The following is a 21,188-nucleotide window of genomic DNA, read 5'->3' as shown; positions in this document are numbered from 1 at the left end:
GATGGGGTTATCAAATGAAAGGTCTAAACGAGAACTTTTAGAATATCATAGTCTTAGATCCAAGAAAACAATAGAGTTTCGTACAAAATAGTTTTTAAAGTATATAATATTATTTTGTTTAGTTTTAGGTACGGCGATTTGAATATACCGACTATCTATAGGGCTGCTACTGTAAAAATTATTGTAACAATTTAATTTAAAGTAATTTGTCAAATATTTCATTCTTTTACAACTAAACTTTAAGTAGTTAAAAGATTTCTTAAAGAGATTTAAGAAATAAATGCACAAACGATTTGCTTGTTCTGTGTGTGCAGTTGCTTGTACTATATATAGTACAGCGTGTAATTTGGGTCAAGAATTTTTTATATGGCAAAAGTGATGTGGGGTATCAAATGAAAGGTCTTGACGAGCACTTTACGAATATCATAGTCAAAAACTCATAAAAGCAACAGGGTTCCGTACAACCAAGATTACTAAAATCTAAACCGACTTAAGTCATCTCTTTCCATCAACACTGTATCAAGCTGACATCACTTACACAAAAACATTCCATTACGACTATGACACCACCACCAACCTCCATAGATGAGCTCTTATATGGCATTCTGTTAACTTACCCCTGGGGTTCGACCACCGGGCGGTCGGGCGGTTAACCCGGCTCATCGTGTGGCGGTTTCTTCGGTCAATTGTGCCCTCTGAACCGTGTGATGGCATCACACAGATAACAACTATAGTTTGTCATGTACGAAGAAAAAAAGTATGGACATTGTGCAAGGAGTGGAAGAATTGTTTGATATCTCTCTTTGGGTAATAGATAGATGACACTATGTGTAATACATATATAACTTTGGTACTGTATTTATTTATTATATGTGATGACATTATGGGGGTTTATGGCAATATTTAGTACATACATGTGTTTTTGACAGTAATTTTCGTATAGTGCTCGTCGAGACCTTTCATTTGATACCCCACATCGATTTTGGCCATATAAAAAATTCTTGACCCAAATTACACGCTGTACTATATATAGTACGTGCAACTTCACTCTTGAATTTATAGAAAAAAATTGTACAAAAACCAAGTAGTTTTTTGAAACTTAAACCATAATATTCTAAAAGTGCTCGTTGAAACCTTTCATTTGATACCCCACATCGATTTTTGCCATATAAAAAATCGTTGACCCAAATTATACGCAGTACTATTTATAGTACGCGAGCAACTTGACTCACGACTGTATTAGCAAAGTTAATTTAATAGTTTAGAGTTAGAAAATTTGTATAAAATTTATATAATAACTCTTATATAGCAACTTGGTTTTCTTTAAAATTATAGTAGAATTAAATTGAACTAAAATCTTAAATAATTAATGTATTGTACGGAACTCTATTGATTTTTTGAGTATTTGACTGTGATATTCTAAAAGTTCGCGTCGAGACCTTTTATTTGATACCCCACATCGATTTTTGCCATACAAAAAAATTCTTGACCCAAATTTAACGCTGTTCTATATATAGTACAGGGAACTACAATCTCTTCTAACTTTTAAATGGTTCGAGGTAAATGTATGACATATTTGAGTAATTTGTATAAAATTAAAATACGGATAATGTTTCCAAGAGTAACTCTCACGAAGAAACCCTGTATTCTTTTAAATCGTAGTAGAATATTGAAACTAAAATCTTAAATATTCTAAAACTATTTTGTGCGGAACCCTTATGTTTTTTTTTAGCCATTGTCTATAATATTCTAGACGTGCTCGTTTAGACCTTTCATTCGATACCCCACATCAATTTTTGCCATATAAACATTTCTTGACCCAAATTAGACGCTGTACTATATATAGTACAAGTAACTTCTATCTCTTAAACGCTTCGAGCGAAATGTATGATAAATTTGACTAATTTGCACAAAATTAAATTGTGAATATACTTTTCTACAGTAACAACCCTATAGATAGTCGGTATATTTCAAAATCGTACTTGAAAACTAACAAATAATCTTGTATACTATAATCTTTGTTTAACATTATAATACTCCACAGCAACTCTCAATACTCAAAAACGGCTTTTGAAAAGTAATAAATATTCACGATGGTGAGAATGAGTAACTTTAGGTGTGGAGCACTAAGCACATTTATAGGTTATATTTAGGATAACCTCAAAACTAAACGTGTTACACAAATAATACATAAAGCAAGTGTGCAAAATTGCACAATCTAAAATATTGTCTAACATCATAAAACTTTACAACCACTCAGTATACTTAGAAACTGAAAGACATTGAAAACTGATAAATAATATCTATGATGAAAATGAGTAAAGTTAGGCATTTACCAAAGTACATTTATAGGTTGTATTATGTATAACTTCAAAACTGAGCGTGCAATTTAAAAAGTACATATGACAAAAATATGCAAAATTTAACAATCTAAAATATTGTCTAACATCAAAATACTCCACAAAAACTCAGTATACTCAAAAAACGGCATTGAAAAATGATTAATAATCAGAATAGTGTAAAGCACTTTTATAGGTTATAACAAACATAACCACAAAACTAAACGTGTTACGCAAATAATATATAAAGCAAAAATGTGCAAATTTAAATAACCTAAATAATTGTCTAACATCACAACACTCTACAAGAACACGGTATACCCAAAATCTTTGGAAACTGATAAATATTCACGATGGTGAGAATGAACTTTAGGTGTGGAGCACTAAGCACATTTATAGGTTATATTTAGCATAACCTCAAAACTAAACGTGTTACACAAAAAATACATAAAGCAAAAGTGTGCAAAATTGCACAATCTAAAATATTGTCTAACATCAAAATACTCTACAAAAACTGGGTATGCCAAAAACGGCATTGAAAAATGATAACTAATCACGATGGTATGAAGTACTAAGCACATTTATAGGTTATATCATACATAACCTCAAAACTAAACGTGTTATACAAATAATATATAAAGCAAAAGTGTGCAAAATTGAACAATCTATATAACTGTCTAACATCACAACACTCTACAATAACTCGGTAAGCATACAAACGGCTCCGAAAATTGACAAAACGTGTCAAAGCTACTAAAGAATAACATTAGGCGTTCCTCAAGGTCGAACACAAAGCACTCTCACTTACCACAAACACACATTGCAAAATTAAACAATCTAAATAATGGTCTAACATCACAACACTCTACAAGAACTCGGTATACCCAAAATCTTCTTTGGAAAGTAACAAATAGTCACAATGGTGAGAATGAGTAAGTTTTGGGTGTTGAGCACTAAGCACACTTATAGGTTATATCATATATAATTTCAAAATTAAGCGTGTAATCCAAAAACTATATTCGGCAAAATTGTGCACAATAAAACAATCTAAATAATTGTCTAACATCACAACACTCTACAAGAACTGGTATATCCAAAATCTTCTTTGAAAATTGACAAATATTCACGATGGTGAGAATGAGTAACTTTTGGGTGTGGAACACTAAGCACACTTATAGGTTATATCACACATAACCTCAAAACTAAACATGCTATAGAAAAAGCACATTCCGCAAAATTGTGCGCAATAAACAATCTAAATATTGTTTAACATCACAAAACTCTACAACAACTTGCTGCACCTACAAACGGCTCCAAAACTAACAAAAAGTATCCACGTTCTTAAAAAATAATATTAGGCGTTCCTCAAGGCTTTACACAAAGCCCTCTCACATACCACAAAAACACATAAAAAACCTCTTACCTTGTGCAATATTCTTCCTCCTTGCTCCAGGCGGCGGTCTACCAGTTGTAACCACCAAACCGCCACCTCCGACAGCTCCAGAACCGCCTCCAGCAGCTGCTCCATCAGCAGACAGCTGATTACCACTTTGCCCAGGGGCACCACCACTGGCTACATTCTGTCCTCCAGCTCCCGGCAACAAATTAGGAGCTGGTGGTATCGCAGCAGATTCTCTGAAAAACTGATCTTCGTCGTAGAAGTCGTCGTCTTCGTCCAACGTTTCGCTCATTGGAGGTTCGTCCTCTTCAGGAGGACCGTCGTAGCGGTCTTTGAGGACTTTTCTCGGAACTAAATAAAGAACAATTTGTAAAAAAAATGAAATTTTGTTAATTTGTTTTATTTATTATTTGTTTTGCTTACCGCAGGTGTAGACAACCTTCAAGTACATCCGAGATTGCGGTCGACAGGGGTTGCCAAAAGTGGCGGCGTCTGCCGATAGAGTGCAGCGCCGTTTTCCGTGGCAGATCTGCATGACGGTTTCTGTAGCGTAGCTCATTAGACAAGCTAAAATAAAAATTGAGTAATTGATGAACTAAATATATATTTTTAAATAAATAATTTATGTAAGTACTTATGTAAGACTATTTTTTAGTGTATAAGTATACTAGTAGAGTTCTTTCTTCAGACTTATTGAATACTCGTGTTCGCGCCATATCAAAGGGTGCGATATATATTGATAGAAAAACAAAAAATCATCAATCGATAATTATACAAATAAATCAAATCAACCAATACGTTACCAAAACCAATATTGAACTTTTATATAAAATACGAATTTAATTTGTAATCAACAGAAAATAAATACATAAGTATACGAATTAAAGTGTTTATAACAAATTTGGTCCTTCAAAAAGTAAAAATTCAATAAAAACAACATTGTAAAAAACAACTCGGTTAAGTATAGAGTTCCTAGTTTTATTTTTAAATTGTTTTTGTTGTATATCGTTAGCAAGTTTATATTGTTTTTTAATTCTAGTTTTAATATGCTAATGTTTTTTGCACTTATTGAAATCTTTAAAAGACTCTCAAGTTGCTTGTTGGACGTTTGCTTGTCAGTAGAGTTTCTTTTTGTTACAGAGCAATCAATGATTACATCGTTTGCCTCGATATAGACTTTTTGCTTCTAACTTCCGTAAATTATGCTACTGAATCATACTGAATACTGTCAAAATGACCATGTGGTTGCTGTTCATTCAGGCGTTTTACACATAAACTGCAACTGTCACTCGTATGTTATGAACTCGAGTCAGAAACCTCATGTTATCTATGATCGTTTTTTGGCACTTGTGCGGTTTCTATGTTAAATTTTTATCTGACAACCTGAGAAATACGCCTGAGTGCACGGCAACCGCATGGCTTTGTCAATATTACTATGGAATGTTTTTTATAACATAGCCTTGCCATAGCATTGTTCTGTTATGCGGCAGAATCGGTCCCATAATATCAGTTGTTTGTCAGCAAAGTCGTTTTCAACTGTTTTTTTTTAGTAAAACTGTTATTCTGCAAAGTTATCTATATATTTATTAAATTAAATAAAATGGTAGACCAGCAACTTGCCGATAGTCATCCCTAAGGATAAGGTTTAGTTACATGTGAAACATTGATAAATAGATCTCAAACATAAATTTATAAAAAAAGAGACTCTACTGACAAACCAAGTCAATTTAAAAAAAATTTACTCTTTTGACGAGCAAACCAATATTGATAAAAAAGAGATTATATCCAAAAAAGGGACTCTACTGACGAGCAAACCGAATTGGATAAAAAATGAGATTGAATACAAAAAAGGGATTCTACTGACGAGCAAACCAAATTTAAGAAAAAAAACGTAAGATGCCAAATAAGGACTCTATTGACGATAAAAACAAATTTAATGAAAAAGGTAGATTATATGCGAAAAATGGACTATACTGACAAACAAAACGGATTTGAAAAAAAGAGAGATTATATCCTAAAAAGGGACTCTACTGACCAGCAAATCCAGTTTGGAAGAAAAAGAAATTATATACAAAAAATGAACTCTACTGAGTAGCAAACCAATTTTTTTTTAAAATGAAACTAGTTACAAGAAAGGGACTCGACTGACTAAAAAATCGAACTTGAAAAAAATTATTAAATACAAAAAAGGAACTCGACTGACGACCAAACCAAGTTTTAAAAAAAAGATACAGAAAAAGGACTCTACTGACGAGCAAACCGAATTTAAGAAAAAAGATTCGATACAAAAAGGGACTCTACTGAGTAGCAAATTAAATTTTTTCAAATAAAAATAATTACAAAAAAAACTCTACTGACGAGCAAACCAAACTTGAGAAAAAATAGTGTATGCAAAATAGGAACTCTATACTGACAAACAAAACGAATTTGAAAAAAAAGAGAGACTATATCCAAAAAAGGAACTATACTGACGAGCAAATCGAATTTAAGAAAAAAGATTAGATACAAAAGAGACTCTACTATTTTTTTTAAATGAAAATTGTTATAAAAATAGACTCTACTGACGAGCAAACTGAATTTAAGAAAGAAGATTGAATACTAAAAAGGACTTTCCTGAGAAGAAAACTATTTTTTTTTAAAATGCAAATAGTTACAAAAAAGGGACTCTACTGACCAGCAAACTGGATTTGAGAAAAAAAATTATACACAAAATAGTATATCCATATTTTCATTGCCGGTATTTAAGATAATTATTTTTGTTTGTCAGTAGTGTTCTCTTTTTTTTCTTTCGGTGGATTTTTATTTTTGCTCGTAAGAGTAATAATTACTTTTGCTCGTTAGCAAAGAGTAATAATTATTTTTGTTCGTCAGTAGAGTTCTTTTTTGTTCCCGGATAATTATAATATCATGCAATACGTTGTTCATTAGTTTGCAATAAAAAAACGGTTTTTACCTGTAAATCTAGATTCAATTGCTTTGTCAGTAGGGTTTTTTGCTTAAAAATTAAGTAAATATTTGATTATTAAAATATACATATAAAATGTCGAAAATAGATTTTTACGAATTTTGTAATTTTGCTCGTCAGTAGAGTTATTAAATATTTTATTAACATTTTATGTCATGCCGTAGCTTGCTCGTAAGTCAAGTTCTATATTATTATAGAGTTATCTATATATATATATATATATATATATATATATATATATATATATTGAGTATAGAATCAATTTGCTTGTCAGTAGAGTTCCATTTTTCTATTTGTTGGATATTAAAATATTTTGTATGTCCGGTCGCAGCTTGCTTGTCAGTAGAGTTCTACCTTGTCGTAAATCGTATTACTAATTTTTTGAAAGAACAATTTCAAAAATCTTTACGTTTGAAAAATTTCTGAACATTCTGGTATACTTTAGAAGGAATAAATGTTTTTGTATGTCTTCGTGTGTGTTTGTATGGTTACAAGATTGCGTAAAATTTTAAGTTTCACTTATATACTTGAAAAAAAAAGTTTATATTATTTTTAGAAATATGAGAGAAGATTCTTCATTCTAACTCTGCTCGAACAAGTTTTGTTTGGTAACTGTTTTTTGTAAAAATATATAAACGTAGTCGTGCAATTTATAAGCTCTTATATTTTATCTATAAAATACGAATACTGAAAGTTACAGTATTTGTAATAATATATTTGAAAACGTTTAAAATTTAATCGAATATTTCATTACGGTACGGGAAGTTCCAGCAATTTGCCTTAAGGCACAATGCCATACACCACTAGTCACTTATTTATTGATGAAGTTTTAGAAGTCTTTTGCATAAAGTTTGTTTTTTGTTTCACAACAATTCCAAATTGTATCCTATAACTTACACGACAATATTGTGTAATAAGAAGAACCCAAAACATGTCTCCGTTACAACCAAAACACAATCTTAAAATAACTCTCTCAAAATCCTTCCTCCGTGCTTCCGACATTTATTAATACTTTAAAATAACTAAAATCCTCTGAAAAGTCGTTCGAAATAAAACAAAACAACAAACAACCCTCGGAAGCAACTATCTCAACCCTCTCACCCCGGGATTGGGGTGACAATCGGGAACATTTAGCGCAAAAATAAGGGGACAGTTTTCGAAAAAGTGCTTATACGGCGGTATTTTAGACTCAGTATAGCTGCTGCAGCAGCTACAGCACCGCAACAATAATAGTGCACAATAATAAACTACGAAAAATTCAGGGGTCGGTGTAAAACTTACTCACATAGGAAAATAAAAAGGGTAATAGTCAATGAGTTGGCAGTAATGCTCTGTCAAAAAGCTATGTATTTACTGTGCGATCTTGATAAAAATCTGTCGAACCGTTTATTTGTAAATAAATGTCCCGTACTGTAATTAAGATTTAAAGCAATTAAAATTTATGATTAATTTGAATATATTCATATAGATTATTAAAAATGCTATTAATATTTTTATACTGCTGCGACCTTAAAGCACAAAACACTTTAACATGTATAAACAGAACCTTCCAATATTTTTAAGAATTATTTAAAAAAACGTTTATAAAAACTAAATACATTTAGAAACTGAATTGTTAACTAATAAGTAAAACTGTATTATTCATTTAAAGTATTTGTGAGCTGTTGAATTTTTGAAATTTAAAAAAACTTTGTACATTTTCGAAAATTTTAATAAAATATGAATCATTTTCAGTTAAAAAAAAAAGAAAATGTGTATATTATTAGAATTTTGATTTTTTTAAATCATGAAAAAATTGATTCTTTCAAAATTAAATTTTATCAAAAATTTTATCAAAACGGAAGTTTGTAAACAATGAAAGTTTGAATTTTTGGAAATTTTGAAATGTTTTGAATCCGCGCCAGCAATTGGAAAACCAGTCTCTACCAAAAACTAAACGGTGAAAACATTTTTGACTTTGAATATTATTTTTTTAAAAAATAATCTCTGTATTTCCGGAATTGCTTGATCTGCCTTCCCAAAATTGTTATCAATTTTTAACTATCCGTAATGGATGGACCGATTTCAAAAATTTAAAAGCCATTCGATGTATTTCGATGAGGACTATTGTTTGTCAATTTTGTGCCACGATCGGCCAAGCCGTTTCTTCATACATCGCAAAAAAGATGAAAATTTTCGTCTACGTTGCAGCCCGCAATTCTGAATCGATTTAAAAAACTCAAAAACCGTTCGAAATATTTTGGTTGGGAATCGTGCTGATTAGTTTTTGGTAAAGATCGGCCGGGCCGTTTTCTTGTAATAAAGTTTTCAAAAAAAAAAAATCGACGATTTTTATGATTATTTTTTTGACGGTAGATACCATAGTCTTCTAGATCATACTAAAATATTACTGCCCTACGACAACTCGTTTATCTTTAAAAGTTCGTCAAAGAAAATTTAGAAAATACTCCGAGTTAACGTGTTTTTTTGTTTTCAATTATGTGTAATAAATCCACTCGTAATACTTCTAATCACTCATTGATTAATTTATATTTTATTGATTAAGTTGATTATATACACATATCGGGAAGTTCATGTAACTTGCCTCAAGGCAAAATACCAATACCAACTAGTTATTTTTAATTTTAGTGAAATTTTACCCGCAGCTCTTTTGTATCGTTTTCTCAAGAGAACTAAAACGAGAAACAAGTCTCGAATGATTTCAGTGTATAAAATAATGTTATTTCTTGCTTCGTTTTTTTTTCATTTTGCCGCTCGTTATCGGCAGCAAGTTTCAGTAAGAGAAGCGTCAAAAGTAGTTCAAACTGCAAAAATAAACCGTAGGGCGAGTGGATCGACTTTGAAATAGAAAAAAGTGTATAATAGAAATATTCGGAAATAAAAAATTACTAAATTTTTTACTTTGTAAACATTTTTAGTTTAAAGCGGCATACTAAACTTTTGATTAAATTTTATTTTATGTATAATTTCAGTTTGATCGACTTTGAAATAGGAAAAAAGTAGAAACAGAAATATGCAGATAAAAAATTTCAAATTTTTGTACATTGCAAAAATTCATACTTTAAAGCGGCATACTAGATTTTTTACAACATTTTATTTATGTAGAATTTCAGTAGAGGTCTTTTTTTTACTTTTTCCAAATTTGGTCTCGATTCCGAAAAACTTAAAACGCCAAAAAAATTAAATTAGCAAAGCGGATTTGCTTCAGCCAAACAAGTTCATATCTAGTGTCATTTAAAGGTTTTTGAATTTTTAAAATCGGTACAGCCGGTTTTGGGTAAACGTTGACGAAAGGTCAAAATTTGTTTCACATATACAAACACATTTTTGCAAAATTTGGTCTCAACCGATTCAGAAAGACTTGAATCATCGAGAAAGGATAGAATTACTAAATTTGAATAAATGTCAAAATTACTGTTGGCAAAAATTAATGGGGTAATATGTTATAATAGAGCTCATAAAGTAGCGTTGTTGTTATGGCAACGCTATCTTATGCTTGTTTATAGGCAGTGAAAATTTCTATCTATTTGCTGTGCTATCAGGCGTATTTTACATATAAACAAAGCAAGGAAAAATGTTATGATGACTGCACCATCAAACATTCTATTATTATAATGCTTGTTTATATGTAAAATACGCCTGATCGCACAGCAACATGATAGAAGGTTTATAATTAAAAGCTTCAATTCATCACTGTATAGAAATTTAGTTTGCTCGTTAGTAGAGTCCTTTTTTACATATTTTTTTTCAATTTTAAACACTTTCTCGGTGACAAACGATCAAATTGAAATATTCAATGAAAAAACTTTTGAAGTATCTGAATAAATAAATCAGCGATCTGAATACAATAAAAAATGTCGCCTTAAAAGTTAAACTTCATTTATAAGCAAGAAATTAAAAAGTGTGTCTATTACCAATAATCTAAAATCAAGATAAATAACATTGAAATAACTACATAAAAATCTAAAAGGAATAATAGATACATCGCCTAAGAAGTTTTACTCCAATAATAAATATTAAATTGTGAAGTGACTTCGAATTTGAACTGAGATTTTTATGATTGCCTTTAACCTAAGTTGGATATTAACTCACACATTGAACCAAAAAAAAATTAAAATCGATTCAGCTGTTTAGGAGTGCAACCCGGACAAACATCGTGACACCCTGAATACGTCTATATCCATCTATCTCGTACAACACACAATACAATGCCCTCGGATGCTATATTTGCAGTTGCAGTTGATTATATGTCCCTAACTATCAGGCAACCGTTTCGCCTTCGGCCCATCCCCGCATTCTATCTCACCCATTCTCCGAACCTCCGAACCCGTTTGGTGTGCCCTTTCCCCTATTATGTGTGTATCGATGTTTGCTTTGCAAATCCGATTGCGTTTTCCATTATTCAATCTGCCCGATATCCGGCATGTATTGTATCTGTCCTCCTGATAAAGGGTTACCAGATGCCAACTGGTAATTGTCTCTAAGATAATTGCCATAGGGATGGACACGGGTTTAAATTGATTGAAGTAAAACTTCTTTAGGCACGTTGTTTAAAGTTCAGACTAATCATGAAAGTTGCAGTCGTTTTCCAAGCTTTTTGATAAGTTTTTGATAAGTTCCAAGCGAAAGATATATTTTTTTATTGACTACTCATTGATGAAGTAAAACTTCTCAGGCTACGTTTCTATTATGGCATTTGATCGATTGTGTAGTCATTTGAAAGTTTCTCAACTCTGTATAGTAGTAGTTGATAATGAACTTAGATTAATAAACATACTTTTCACGTTTTCTAGACGTCTCAAGTCATTCTAAATCGTTTGATGCCAAAATTAATAAAAGTATACGCATGAAGAATAATAATAAATATGAACTAGTTTTAAAGTTTGGGAGATTTAATCTTGTTTCACCAGTTATAACACATAGTTTTTTTTGCATTAAAATGATACCTGATGATGTTACAAAATGAAAATCGAGACGTTGTCGTAAAATATATTAATAAATATTTTTCTTTTAATTCGCAGTATTCATCAGATGGCGACTATATTGGTTAAGTAATGGATAAAATTGTTCAAAATTAGATTTGAAAAAAGTGACGTTAAACACAAAATTGAATTTGAAGCTTAAAGAAATAAAATGAAATGCAAATACAAATTTTATTAGACAAAATTAATTCTACTGACAAGCAACTTAAATTTGAGCTTGAGGGACTGACGAGTGCGCCCCGATTTAAATTTTTTTACGACTTTTAGTTTTGTTGTAACGTAAAAAAAAATTATTTGCACAAGTAATAATATTTCACATTGTTTTAAGTTTGTGACTATGATATGCATATAGTACTTATCGAGACCTTTCATTTGATACCCCACATCGATTTTTACCATGAAAACATTTTTGGCCCAAATTAAGCCCACTGTACTATTTGTAGTACTAACGTCTGTGCATTTCTTTGTAATAACTTTTGTAACTTTAAAACCGTTCATCTAATATAAATACAACAATCGGAAAAACTATTCAAAATTAAATAATCTACATTATTTGTTAACATTGCAAGACCCTACATCAACTCGGTATACTATAAAAATGCCTTTGAAATTAAAATTTGTTCTAAGTGCTGATTAAATCACCTGTAACTTTTAAATGATTGGTCTAAATATAAAGGAATATTTGACGAGTTTGTATGAAATTAAATTACATATAATATAGTTGAACATAATGATGTTGTACAACAACTTGGTGTATTTTAAAATCATTTGAAAATTTAAGCATATAAGTGTACAGAACCCTATTGATTTGTGAAGGTTTTAAATATGATATTCTTAAAGTTCTCGTCAAGACCTTTCGTTTGATACCCCACATGATTTTTTGTCATATGAAATCTTTCTTGACCCAAATTACACGCTGTACTATATATAGCACGAGCAACTTTACTCTAAGAACAAGCAAATCGTTTGTGCATTTGTTTATGGAATCTCTTGTAAATTTTGAACGGTTTGTCCAAAATACATGAAATATTTTGCAAATTTTTGCAAAATTAAATTATGAATAATATTTTTTACAGCAACACGTCCTTAAACGACTCGGTATACTTAAAAATTGTACTTGAAACTAACAAAAAATATTACACACCCTAAAATTGTTTTGTACGGAACCCTATTACCTTAAATAGTTTTTAACAATGATATTCTTAAAGTTCTCGTCAAGACCTTTCATTTGATACCCCACATCGTTTTTCGCCATATAAAAAAATTCTTGACCCAAACTACAAGCTGTACTATATATAGTACAAGCAACTACACTCTCAGAACAAGCAAATCGTTTGTGCATTTACTTATTGAATCTCTTGTAACTTTTGAACGGTTTGTCCAAAATGCATGAAATATTCTGGAAAACTACAGAAAATTAAACATTCTATAAATGTTTCTAACATTTCAAAACCTTACAGCAACTTTTTAAAAAAATATGAATAAATTAAACTAAAAAACATGAACAAAAATTTTAGTTGTCAAGTAAGATGAAAATGAATGACTGAAATGATTATTAAGAAATAGAGATTTGCGGAAGGACTGTGAAAATATAGGGTAAAAAATATATATATATATATATATATATATATATATATATATATATACATCCACCTATCTTTTCAAGGAAGTGTATCAATTATTTTAAAATTTATTCCCGCAGAAATGTCTACTATGGCACGTTATTCAGATTACATAATGCGGGGATTGTGGAAATTGTGAAAATCGTGGAAATCGTGGAAGATATCTAAGTTCTTTCTCTGAATGTTAATGTATTTCTCGTTTCTCGTTTGATGAGATTTTTATGGTTTTCAGAGCACACCGTATATCTTCAGAGTCGGAGTTAGAGTTTGGGCTAAAAGGCTGAGTTTGCACTTGGTAAAAAATCGATATTAGAAATGAGGATTTTATGTATATTTAATCGATATGGGGGATAAAGGACTAGTTGTAAATAAGACAGAGGGTTGGATAAAAGTCCACAAGAATTATATATCAAAAACCTACCATTTTTTCACCCTTAGGATCGGTCCTTGCCAATTTTTTACCACTTTTACATTGATTTTAGTAATTTCACCGCGTGTTTTAAGACTAAATCGTTCCATTTCTATTTATGGCGTCCTTTGTGCTTGTTAAATGTCAAAAATTACATCTTCAAAAGCGATATCTACCAGAAAATGATTGAATTTAATAATATAATATATTAATATATTAAACAGTCAAATATTTTACCAAATTTTGTGTTGTTTACCATTTGCGCCTAAAGATGGTGCCACGTTTTAAATTGGGCAATATTGGAATTATTTATAAGCAACTATTAAGATAGATTTGAATTGACGATCAAAACTAGTTGTAAGCGGCATTTTGCCTTAAAGCAAGTTGCATGAACTTCCAGATATGTGTTAATAATGCAGCAAAAAGTCTTCAATAATAATATTATAAAGTAGATGCAAATATTGGCCCAATATGCGTAATTAATATAGGAAAAAGTCTTACTATTTACTAAAATCTCTTCAGGCTACACCGTTTGTACTTAAGGGTTAAAAATTGAGTATATTATATTTGAGTGTTTGTACAAAAATTCTGTATACCAAGTTTCACAAGTCTTCATACAAAATTTTGAGATATTTACAATTGTATGAGTGCAGTAGATACGTCTAAATTTTCGTAGCAAGTTTTTTTTGGTTTTATTATGTCGTAAATATTTTAACAAATTTTGTGTTGTTTACCGCAAATTGCGCCTGAAGATGGTGCCACGTTTTAACTGAGGACAGTCTTAGAATTATTTATAAGCAACTATTAAGATAGATTTAATAAGACGATTAGACTAGTTGCAAGTGGCATTTTGCCTTAAGGCAAGTTGCATAAAAGAGTGTTAATAGTGTTATGAAAAATTCATTATCGTTACAAACGTAGGAAAAAGTCTTTAATGATAATATTACAAAGTAGATGCAAATATTCAACCAATTATTTTTATACTAAAATTTAAATTAAACAAAATAAAAAAAACGGCAGAATTTAAAATCTTTTACAAAGTGTCTTCTACAAAAAATTTAAAGCATAATTTGAAAATCTTATAAATAATCTAAAAATATTTTAGATGGATTAATGGTCTGAAAATGGTGTGGATAGTCTGGGAGATGTATTAAATAGTCTGAAAATATTTTGGATAGTCTAAAAATGTTCTGACTAATATTAAAGTATTCTGGCTAGTTTTCAAACGGGTCCGAATAAGCCAAAAATGTCCTGGATAATCAATAAATGTTTTAGTTTGTTTAAAAATATGCTGCATAGTCTGCAATTATTCTGGATAGTCTAAAAGTGTTCGAAAATATTTTGGCCAGTATATCTTGGCTGAATATTTTCTAATTAGTATGAAATTGTATTGAATAATCTGAAAATTTTCTATTTGACTAGTCAGTAAGTATTCTGGCTAGTGTAAAAATGTTTAGATAGTCTAAAATGACTTGGATAGTCTAAAAAAGATATGACTTTTCTAAGAATTTTTTGCTGCACTGAAAATTTTTTGGTTAGACTGAGAATGTTCTGGCTAGTCTGAAAATATTCTGGCTAGTCTAAACAATTCTGGCTAGTCTAAAGAATTCTGGCTAGTCTGAACAATTCTGGCCAGTCTGAACAATTCTGGCTAGTCTGAACAATTCTGGCTAGTCTAAACAATTCTGGATAGCCTGAACAATTCTGGCTAGTCTAAATTTTTTGGCTAGTCTAAGAAGTATTCTGGCTAGTATGAAAATGATTTGACTAGTCTAAAAAGGACTTGGTTAATCTGAAAACCTTTTGCTTAGTTTAAAAATTTTCTGGCTGGTCTCAAAATATTCTGGCTGGTCTCAAAATATTCTGACTAGTCTCTAAATATTCTGGCTAGTGTGAAAATGTTTATACTAGTCTGAAAATGACCTGGGTAGTCTAAAAACCTTTTGGTGAGTTTGAAAAAAGTATAAAAACGTTCTGGATAATCTAAACGAGATTTGGCTAATGTAAAAAAACATGTGGCACTTCTAAAAAAATTGACTAGTCTGAAAATTTTTGGCTAGTCTGAAAATATTTCGGCTAGTATAAAAAAAGATTTGGCTAGTTTTAAAAAATTCTGGCTGATCTAAAGATATGGCTGGTTTGAAAAAATTCTGGCTGATCTGAAAATATTTTGGAAAGGCTGAAAAAATTCTGGCTAGTCTGAAAATATGTTGGCTAGTCTGAAAATATGTTGGCTAGTGTGAAAATATCTTGGCTGGTCTGAAAATATTTTGGCTAGTATGAAACTGTTCTGGCTTGTCTGAAAATATTTTGGCTAGTCTGAAAATATTTTGGCAAGTCTGAGAATGTTCCGGCTAGTCTGAAAATATTCTATATAAACCACCATAAAGAAAAATCGAAAAAAACGAAAAATGTTTGATAAATTCTGAAAATATTGTAGATAGTCTGAAAATGTTTCAGAAAGTCTGCGAATGTACCAAATAATTGGAAAATTTTCTAAATTGTCTCAAAATATTCTGGATGGTCTTAAAATACTCTGAAAACGTTGCAAATCACTTGAAAACATTGTTAATCGTCTGAAAATATTGCAAATAAACTGAAAAAGTTGCAAACCAAATCATCTGTAAATGTTGCAAATAGTCTATAGATATGATGATGATGTCGTAAATCGTATATAGATATTACAAAACATCTGGAAATGTTCCATTACAATTTGGAATATTAGATTTTAGCACGTAAATACATCATATTTGAGTTATTTATAATGAAAAAGTTAGGTGTAAGTGGCATTCTGCCTTAAGGCAAGATACATAAACTTTCCTATACGCATACAACAATCAACTTAATTAATAAGAATTTTGATTAAGAAACTTTTTAAAGTATCACGGGGCAATTTTGTTTTTTTATTAATTTGATAAACAAATATCACTCACTTTCTTCTTGGACTCCTTGAGGCTGCGGACATTGTATGGACTCGTACTCGGTTCTTCCATAACTCGCCGAATATACTGCAATTCTAGAATTAGGGTTGCATTTCAGGTGAATGACGTCATTCTCACAAGCAACCTTACTCCTAAACTCATCTGAAAAAAAAATAGAAACTTGGTAAGTACCACAAATGCACCCAAAATAATAATAAGATTGAAATTACAATTCATCAAAATGTTACTCTAGGTGTAATATGTATCCTCTGTTACATATTTTATTCTATTAGGTTGTCAAATATCTCCCTTCCGCTTTTTTGCTCTTGGTTTATAATACAAAAAGGCGGAAGGGAGATATTTGACAACCTTATATATAGCAACAAGCAGTTGTGTACTGATCCGTTACACTTATGAATAAAATATGCTTGGAGTCGTACAATTGGTTATTTGAAATTTGTGTCATTTGGGGGTTAGTTTTCAATACTCACATGGTCTACATTTGTAGGCAACTTCCACAAATTTCCTCAAACCTGGACAAGGATCGCCTCCAAAAGCTTTTGGAGACGTCGGAAATTTGCATTGACGTTTTTTCTGACAGGCTTCGACTACTGTTTGGAGGAGTGAATACTGAAAAAAAAATTAATAGTATTAATTATCAAATAAAAATAATTATTATTAATTGATAAACAAAAATATTAGCATGCCATATAGTGAAATTAATGGGGCAATTCCGTCTCATAATATAGTGAAAACTGTGAAAATGATTTTCTATTTGCCGTGCGATCAGGCGTATTTTACATATAAACAAAGCAAGGAGAAATCTTATGATGATAGAATTTTCGATGATTTTCTCTTGCTTGTTTATATGTAAAATACGCCTGATTGATAGATATTTTCACAATTTTACTACTAAAAAACAATTGAACAACAAAGGAATTGCCTCTTAAATCTTATAATAAAAGCATACACTTTACAGTACGTGTTACGACGTTTGTCCACGATGTGCTACTAAACTACTGAACCGATTTTAAATTTTTCTGTCTCAACGTGTGCATTAATAACCAACTTAGGTTATAGGCTATACTAAAACCCTTACGTCACATTCAAAGTATCAAAATTTCAACAAATTCATTGAATTTTGACAGTTACGAAGTTTACAAAAACATGTATGAAATGGTAGCTCTCAATATTTCTAGAAACTTAAAAAATGTTCTCAATATTAAGAAAGAATTATTTTTTTCAGTTACTGTGTCCATTCAGCCCTTATTAATTTATTAATATTATTAAATAAATAATATTAATTAAACAAGGAACTCCATTAACAAGCAAACCAAAAAATTGAAAAATATAATAAGGAACTCTCCTGATTAAAAGACTATAAGTTTTATTCAAAAAACTCTACTAATGAGCAAACCAGAATAAAGAAATAAATAAGGAACTCTACTGACGAGCAAACCAAATAATATAAAGAAACTTACTAAAAAAATGAAATGAGAAACTTTAACAAAGAATTCTACTTACGATCGAAATATTTCAAAGAAAAAAATCTTATCCCAGAAAATGGATCGAGATGAACAAAAGGGATTCTACTGGCAATCGAAATAACGGACAAATTTTTTTTACCATCAATAACATTGTAAATACATGAAAGGGACTCTACTAACTAGCAAACTGTTCAATTGTTCTATTTTTTCAGTGTCCTATTTAAAATTTCTCGCTGAAAAATATAATTTACAAAAAATTACAAAATTTTTTTTTAATATTTAAAAAATTTTAAACTGTTCTTGAAATAGTTCTAAAAATTATTTTTCTTACTTACTTTTAATAATATAATATAATAATTACTTAGTCATATTGTAAGTATAAAAATTTTACCGTATTCATTGAATTTTTACAGTCGTCATTAATAACCAACTTGGGTTATAGGCTATACTAAAAATCTCACGTCACATTCGAAGTATCAAAATTTTACCGCATTCATTGAATTTTGACAGTCGTCCGCGATGTACTCCTAAACTACTGAACCGATTTTGAATTTTTTTGGTTCAACGTGTGCATTAATAACCAACTTAGGTTATAGGCTATACTAGAAACCTCACGTCATATTCGAAGTATCAACATTTTACTGAATTCATTGAATTTTGACAGTCGTCCGCGATGTACTCCTAAACTACTTAACCGATTTTATTTTTTTTGGCTCAACGTATGCATTAATAACCAATTTAAGTTATAGGCTGCACTAAAAATCTCACGTCACATTTAAAGTATCAACATTTTACCGTATTCATTGAATTTTGACAGTCGTCCGCGATGTACTCCTAAACTACTGTACCAATTTTGAATTTTTTTTAGCTCAACGTGTGCTTTAACAACCAACTTAGGTTATAGGCTATACTAAAAATCTCACAGTATATTCGAACTATCAAAACTTTACCGAATTCATTGAATTTTGACAGTCGTCCGCGATGTACTCCTAAACTACTGAACAGATTTTAATTTTTTTGGGCTCAACGTATGCATTAATAACCAACTTAGGTTATAAGCTATACTGAAAATCTCACGTTACAGTCAAAGTATCAAAATTTTGATGAATTTATTGAATTTTGACAGTTGTCCGCGATGTACTCGACTTCAACGTGTGCATTAATAACCAACTTAGGTTATAGGCTATACTAAAAATCTCACGTCACATTCAAAGTATCAAAATTTTACCGGATTCATTGAATTTTGACAGTCGTCCGCGATGTACTCCCAAACTACTGAATCGATTTCGAATTTTTTTGGCTCAACCTATGCATTAATAACCAACTTAGGTTATAGGCTATAGTAAAAATCTCACGTCATATTCAAAGTATCATGAATTTTGACAGTCGTCCGCGATGTACTCCTAAACTACTAAACCGATTTTAAAGTTTTTGGCTCAACGTATGCAATAACAACCGACTTAGATTATAGGGTATACTAAAACTCTTACGTCATATGAAAAGTATCAAAATTTTACGGAATTCATTGAATTTTTACAGTCGTCCGCAATGTACTCCTAAAATACTGAACCAATTTGAATTTTGTTTTGGCATTGTGTGCTTTAATAACCAACTTAGGTTACAGGATGTACTAAAAATCTCGTGTCACATTCAAAGTATCAAAATTATACCGAATTCATTGAATTTTGACAGTCGTCCGCGATATACTCCTAAACTACTGAACCGATTTTAATTTTTTTTGGCTCAACGTGTGCATTAATAATCAATTTAGGTTATAGGCTATACTAAAAATCTCACGTCATTTTCAAAGTATCAAAATTATACCAAATTTATTGAATTTTGACAGTCGTCCGCGATGTACTCCTAAACTACTGAACCGGTTTTAAATTTTTTTGGCTCAAAGTATGCATTGATAACCAACTTAGGTTATAGGGTATACTAAAACTCTTACGTCACATTCAAAGTATCAAAATTTTAACAAATTCTTTGAATTTTGACAGTTAAGAATTTTAAGAAAACACTGTTAAATCGTAATGTTTCTCTAAACTTAAAAAATGTTCTCAATATTGGAAAATAATTATTTTTCTCTAAAACAACCCTCAGTATTTATGTCCTTTCACCCTCGACCATCTGTTACCCTGTTACCCCCGGTTCGTATGCAACAACAAAACCCTCAAACAATCCGTTTAAAATTTAGTTTTCCCTCAAACTTGTTCTTCTGAAAATCGTTATCGTTATTATGGAAGATGGAATCGCCAAGAGACACGTCTCAAAACTCCACTTGCCAGTTGCCACAGTTGCCAGTTGCCAGTTGGCAACTCAAGTTTACTCCGGAGAAAGTTTAGCAGGTCGGTAAACCGGTTTCTTCGATGTGCGGACACCCTAACAGTCTCTAAGGGCGGAATTTGAAAGTTGTAGGAAGATTTTGCAAGTTGGGCAAAAGTTTGCGAATCAGAAATTAAGATGTTTATTTATTTATAAGGGAGGAGATGGATGGTAAAATATTTTGCAAATGATAATAAATAATTTGTTAATGAAATATGATTATTTAACAGGTTCAGTTAACAATTTATGAAATAATATGTCGAACTGTATCCCGATGAGACTGATAAAATATTTTGAAAAAAATAGTAAAGACAGATTTATGTCAAATATAGTTTGAAGTGGGATAAAACTGCGCTAACGATATTTTAAGATGTTTTTTATTCTGCTTATTCACCTGAACTTTTAACCAATTCCTTACTTCTTTATGGGAAATACGCCTGATCGCACGGCAAATAGATAGACATTTTTATAATTTTCAATACCAAGAACAAGCATAAGAGAGAGTTGCCATAACAAGTCTAGTAAATTAATACGATATATTGCTATCTAAAAATAATACTTTATAATTTTTTTTCGAAATGAGGAAACACAAACGTTCATTTCATTTCTCATTAGAGCAAAACTTAATTTTGTACGTGACCGAAATTTTCTAATTAGGACAGTGTCTAAAATAAATGAACAATTTAGTCCCTTTCGTGTATTTATAATAGCATTAATAGTTAATTGATTAATAAATTTT

General features: G+C 30.7%; 1 protein-coding gene across 1 annotated transcript in view; it reads right to left on the bottom strand.

Moving 5' to 3' along the window:
- Positions 1-3,404: 3,404 nt before the first annotated feature.
- The window catches only part of LOC113378507 (L-rhamnose-binding lectin SML), a gene marked incomplete in the record, with an annotated part of 244,841 nt that continues 227,057 nt past the window's right edge, over positions 3,405-21,188 (bottom strand). The window contains 5 exon segments of the mRNA XM_026619046.1: positions 3,405-3,484; positions 3,763-4,089; positions 4,162-4,305; positions 16,650-16,799; positions 17,129-17,267. Coding sequence (XP_026474831.1) covers positions 3,405-3,484; positions 3,763-4,089; positions 4,162-4,305; positions 16,650-16,799; positions 17,129-17,267 — 840 coding nt within the window.

This window comes from Ctenocephalides felis, unplaced genomic scaffold (genome assembly GCF_003426905.1).
Source record: "Ctenocephalides felis isolate EL2017-DRISC unplaced genomic scaffold, ASM342690v1 CF-g0.4_SCAFFOLD_01886, whole genome shotgun sequence".
Taxonomy (NCBI): Eukaryota; Metazoa; Arthropoda; class Insecta; order Siphonaptera; family Pulicidae; genus Ctenocephalides; species Ctenocephalides felis.
This window is presented reverse-complemented; position numbering and strand designations above follow the sequence as displayed.